The following is a 5,492-nucleotide window of genomic DNA, read 5'->3' as shown; positions in this document are numbered from 1 at the left end:
GGGAATCACAAATTTGCGTAAGGGTAGTGCATTTTCAAATGCCGATGTGTTGATGATTTGAAGTGATGATGGGACATCAATGTATTCAAGTTGTTCACATTGATAAAACGAGTGACTCCCAATACCCTGTACTGTGGTGTCCATTTTAACACTTTTTAACAACAAACAATATCTGCACACATAATCAGCTATATACACTTGCCCAATAAATTCAATATGATTCAAATCTGAGCTTTCAAAAGCATTGAGTGAAACACAAATGTTTGGTGTAACAACGATGGAGAGTATTCCACAGTCATCACCAAAACAGTCATATCCAATTGCAGTGACAGATGACGGGATTTCAACTTCTTTGAGCGACACACATTTTTTAAAAGTCTGTGAGGGGATGTATTTAAGTGAAGAGGGAAGTGTCACACGTGTTAAATTGGTGCATCCATTAAACACACAATCACCAAGAAACGTCACCGAGTCTGGTATGGCAATTTCTTGTATGTGCGCACATTTAAAAGCGTCATTTAATATTACTTGGACACCAAATGGAATTTCTACCACGTGTTCCTTGCAATTCTTGAAACAGTTGTTGTCAATACAATACACATTTTGAGGAATTGTGTTGCCATACTTTAGTCTGTCTTCTTTTGTGTATTTCACAAACCGACAAACATTAAAACGTTTCTTTTCTTCTATAAATTTGTTGTATGTAACAGGATAAGAAAATTGGAGTCGTTCAATTGACGTGTTTGTGAGTTGAATGTCAAATGGAGAAAACAAATTTTGTGTCTGAATATTAGGAAATAAGTGCGTGTTTTGTGGTGTTATTTGTATTGGGTTGATTCTGGTTCTCTCAAGCACGTACTCGTACTTTTTACATACACAAACAACGTTAATGAAGTCAATTGAATCGACTAGATAAGTTGTTACAATCTGCAATGAAAACACATCAAGTCTTGTCATTTGAATTTGAAACTATACCAATTTTATTAGTTCCGAATTTTATAAAAATAATAGTAATAGTAACTAAAATGGATCATTAGTTTATTGAGGTATAAAGTAATAACAACTAAAGTTTAACAATATATAAATATGATAATTTATTATATTATTATAATTAAAACTAAAAATAACAAGACAAAATAATAAAAATACATTATCAACACAGTACACTTCCGCAACACAATTTTTATTTTACTATCTCAATGCGTGTATTGTGAGCCAGTGATATTTTTTAAAAGGTTTACAAAGCAATTACAGATTTAATACACATTTATAACAACACAATGAGCAACAAATACAATATAACAGCACTTAATTTGTATCCAAGAGTTAGAAAAACATTTAACAAAAGGTATTTCTATTGTTTTTCGAGTCTTTTATTAACAATTATAAAAGTAGTATATAAAACAAGTTTTGTGCATTTAAATAGTCACTAAAACGTGTTGATTATTGTTAATATAACAAAATTGTTTATATTTTTGTTTTTTGATCAATTTCTTGTGATTATAAAAAGTAATTATTAATGTGGTTGTTGACTCAACATTAAGAATAACCCAATTTTTTAAAATTAATTTGTTTTACTGAGATATATTGTAATTTGATGTGTTTTTTTACTTTTTGGCTTGTGTATTGTAATTCAAATTATATCTTTCATAAACATAGTTAATATTTTATAAACTCAAGATTTCCTATTTTTTACACTTGATTTTTGTTTGGTGTTATTTAAAGTGTTAATTTGAGAAGTCACCAATTCCATTCCCAAAAAGACACAAAAAGTGAATGAGAAACAAACTATTTGGGTGTTGTTGAAAAATGCTGTGTATTAACCAGTATTACCAACTTGATGATAATCCATTCTTTATAATTATTAAAATCAACCCAATTATTTCACAAATCTCTTATCTTATTATTATTTTATTTAAATATAACTTAAAACGAATAAAATCTATATCTATTTTAAATGAGAAGGTTAATGAATGTTAATTGAATTGCTCATATAATTATAAATAACTTTTATCATGTTTTCATAAAAAATTAATGTAGTTAGTTGAATAGACAGACAAATGATTATCAAAAAACAAGAATTATGAAAAAAAAACAAATATGGTTAGAGATAATTATTTATAGTTTAACGAAAATTGTTAAATATTTTCTATTTTTATGTTTAATAAACACCCAATTTAAAAATTGTTAATAATTAGATAATTTTTATAATGTTTTTGTTTTCATAAAAAAATAGATATGATAACAAATTGACAAAGAATCAAAACATTAAAGATAAAGTAATGTTACTGTGTAATTGTAATTATATTAACAAGTATAATTGAAAACAATAATTATTTATTTATAAATAGTTATTTATTTCTAAATTTAACACAATTACAAAGAATTATTTTGTTAGAAAATTGCATCATAAATAAAAATATTTAAAAATATCTAAAACATTTGTTTTTTAAATCATAGAATTGTTAAAATTTATAAATAACAATCGAATGTAAAACTAAAAGTGATTTGCTTGAAAATAAACAAATTGTGTTCCAAAGTAATAATTATCTTTTTAAAAACTCCGTTCAATATGATATTTTAGGTACTTTTTTAATCGAATTTAAAACACATAAGAATGCACATATCAAAAGAAATTCCAAATAAAATAATAATATGTTTTTAAAACAAACCAATTATTCAAACTTACAAAATTTCGTTGCTAGTGTATCGAGACAAATTATAGTGTCAGTTTTCCGTTTGCAATAAAAGCGTCTTTATATTACATTCTAAATCATTAAAAGATGAATAAGTTATTTATTGGATTAATTGTAGGAGTTTCTATCATTTCTGCACTCTGTGTTGTTATTATTATCGCAGTTACTCTTGGTGTTGTTCTTTCCAAAGACGACTCTTCTGGTGAAATACCTCCGAGTCCCAAGTTGGTTGTCAACAACCCTTACATGGTCAATGAATTAGACTCACTTGAAGTTATTTCTCGCACCAAATTCGCTGGTCTCAAGCCAAAGATCATGAAAATGAAATACACAAAATATCCATATTGGGGAACAAAAGAAACATTCACAACTGAAGAGAAAACTGCCATCATCGAAGAAAACACCCAAATATGGGCAGATTTATTGACAATGATAAACAATGGATCCTACGGACGAATGGATCCTGAATTGGGCGGAGAAAAACAATTTGAAGCAACTGGTGTTAACTGGGAAGCGGACAGAGTATCTATTAAATATGGAATAATGGGCAAGTTGACTGGAATGCGTCTAGTTGGTTGGGTATTTCCAGGTGAGTTGTTTACAGTGACAGTTCCTCAAGACCTCAACATTGGTGACGGAAATCTTGCGCTTTGTATAGGAAAGTGTAGCAGATATGTTGATAGACATTGGCTAGACGTTGCTAAGTTTTCCAAAGATCGAATGCCATTAGACTCTTACCAATTCCCACTTAAAGAATCTGTGCTAGACAATAATCGGCAATACAAATTGGGATCACCTTTTGGAGGCGGAGTTTATGTGTATACAGGAGGTAGTACTGGCAATTGGAATCCATTCTTTTTGACCTTCGACAATTTGGGACTTGCTCCCCGAATCAATTATGGTGAAACAACAAACAAACAGTGGAATGAAGAGTTGAGAAATGCTCCAGGAAATGTTGCTGAAATCAGAACACCCGGAGTCAGACTCATCATGACTGCACGAAATGTCAGAGAAGTTGAAGACGCAGAGTTTGTAGGAACATGGTGGCATGAAGCAATTAGTGTTGGGAACACTGTTACTGGTACATTTTATCCCATGCCAATTTCTATGATGTTTGACGAAAGAGTTGATGCGGGTGCTGCTGTCGCTTTTGTTGGTGCATGGTTTTGCCAAATGCCAAGCTCGTGGGCTGGTTCCACTGTTAATAAACAAGCTATGATAACTCAACTCAATTGGGGAACTTTGCATGAAATGAATCACCACATGGAAGGAACATACTTAAAAGGTGGTAAATGGGGAATGGGTGCTTCTGAGACGAACAACAATGTAATAAATGCGATCTTCCACATTGATTATAACAACATTTCTGCAAAAAGAGGTGCAGGATTTTCTGGTTGGGAGTATATCACTGACGGGTTTGCAACAATGAAACCTGTTTTTGATGATTCACAAAACCAACTTTATTTGAGAACATATGTGACTCCAGCTTTTGGATTTGGCACAATTGCAGTGAAAAAATTGATAAACAATTATTATTACATGTATTACAATGAAAATTATGAAACAACGTTTGGAAAGACCAGAACAGACTCTGGAATTTTCTGTCTTTTGTTAGCAAGAGCAATTGAACGAGACACACAATATTACTGCAATATTTTCAAGTGGGCAATTGACGCAAATATTCTTGCTGAGATCAAGAAGTACAAATACCCAACTTTCTTCCCATTTTTCATGAGTTACTCGCACACATACAACGGCAATAAATATGGTAGAACTTACACATTGCCATATAATATTACAACAAGACTCAACTTTACAGCCGCTACTGCAATGGATAAGGCAACAAAGAACATCAAGTTTGAAATACTTCAAGGACTTACAAAAGGGAACATCAAAAAGATTGAAGAAAATGTTTATGATTATACCCCTACAAACAACCCAAGTGACGGTGATACTTTTAAAATAAAGTTTACCTTTAATGCCAACGGAGAGAACGGAGAAATTATCTACGAAGGAGAGTTTGTCACTGAAAATAAAGCGCGACGTGGATATGGCTATAAGGTCGTATCTGAAAAAAATCTAAACAATATGTCGGATGTCGAGGCAATAATGAAAGGACGCGACATGTCAAAATACGATTACATACGATACTCCAATGCAATGCAAATTAACAATTACAATGACAAAGTTAATGATGTCGATACACCCACATTCAATAAAATTGAGGGAACTTTAGTTGTTCCAGATGATGGCTATTACACCCTTTTTATTAAAACAGACGAAATGGGCACTTTGGATATGCAATTGGAAGATGGCAAATACACTCGTTTTGCAACAGTTAACACGTACATTTCAAGCTACCAAAAGAATTTAGAAGGCTCATATAAAACAATGTTGTTGAAAGCAAATTATTATTATAATTTCATCTTGCAGAATTATAATGCAGGAGCACAAGGCGGAATGAATGTTGGATATTGCTACCATGGTACTAAAGAATCAGAAGTCAACGTCTCGTCTTGTAGTATAGTAGATGTCCCACCAACGTACGTGTACACCAAAGGATTGGGACCAAGAGACCTCCAAAAAGAGTATGTCTTCCCACCAATAAAATACAGCCGTCAAATTCTTTATTTGAACTACAAAATGACAACATCCCCAATATGCACCCAAGATGAATGTGATGTCGAATGTAAAGAACTACCACCACCTGCAGGTTCGGGTAATGTTTGTAATAGTATATTTGATCGAAATGACGCAACCTTATTCCACTCAGCTTGGATTGGAAGTGGAACAACC

General features: G+C 31.8%; 2 protein-coding genes across 2 annotated transcripts; one reads left to right on the top strand and one right to left on the bottom strand.

Annotated features, from left to right (window-relative positions):
- On the bottom strand, positions 1 to 957 carry EIN_279580 (hypothetical protein; the record flags this gene model as incomplete). Its single annotated transcript, XM_004257704.1, has 1 exon — positions 1 to 957. A coding segment is annotated over one exon (957 nt), but the record flags the coding sequence as incomplete, so codon positions are not given.
- A 1,826-nt stretch (positions 958 to 2,783) lies between these two features.
- EIN_279570 (immuno-dominant variable surface antigen, putative) lies at positions 2,784 to 5,492 on the top strand (the record flags this gene model as incomplete). The annotated part of the gene is made up of 2 exons (XM_004257703.1): positions 2,784 to 5,420; positions 5,470 to 5,492. Coding segments are annotated over 2 exons (2,660 nt in total), but the record flags the coding sequence as incomplete, so codon positions are not given.

This window comes from Entamoeba invadens (genome assembly GCF_000330505.1).
Source record: "Entamoeba invadens IP1 unplaced genomic scaffold scaff_1105074726471, whole genome shotgun sequence".
Lineage (NCBI taxonomy): Eukaryota > Evosea > Mastigamoebida > Endamoebidae > Entamoeba > Entamoeba invadens.
This window is presented reverse-complemented; position numbering and strand designations above follow the sequence as displayed.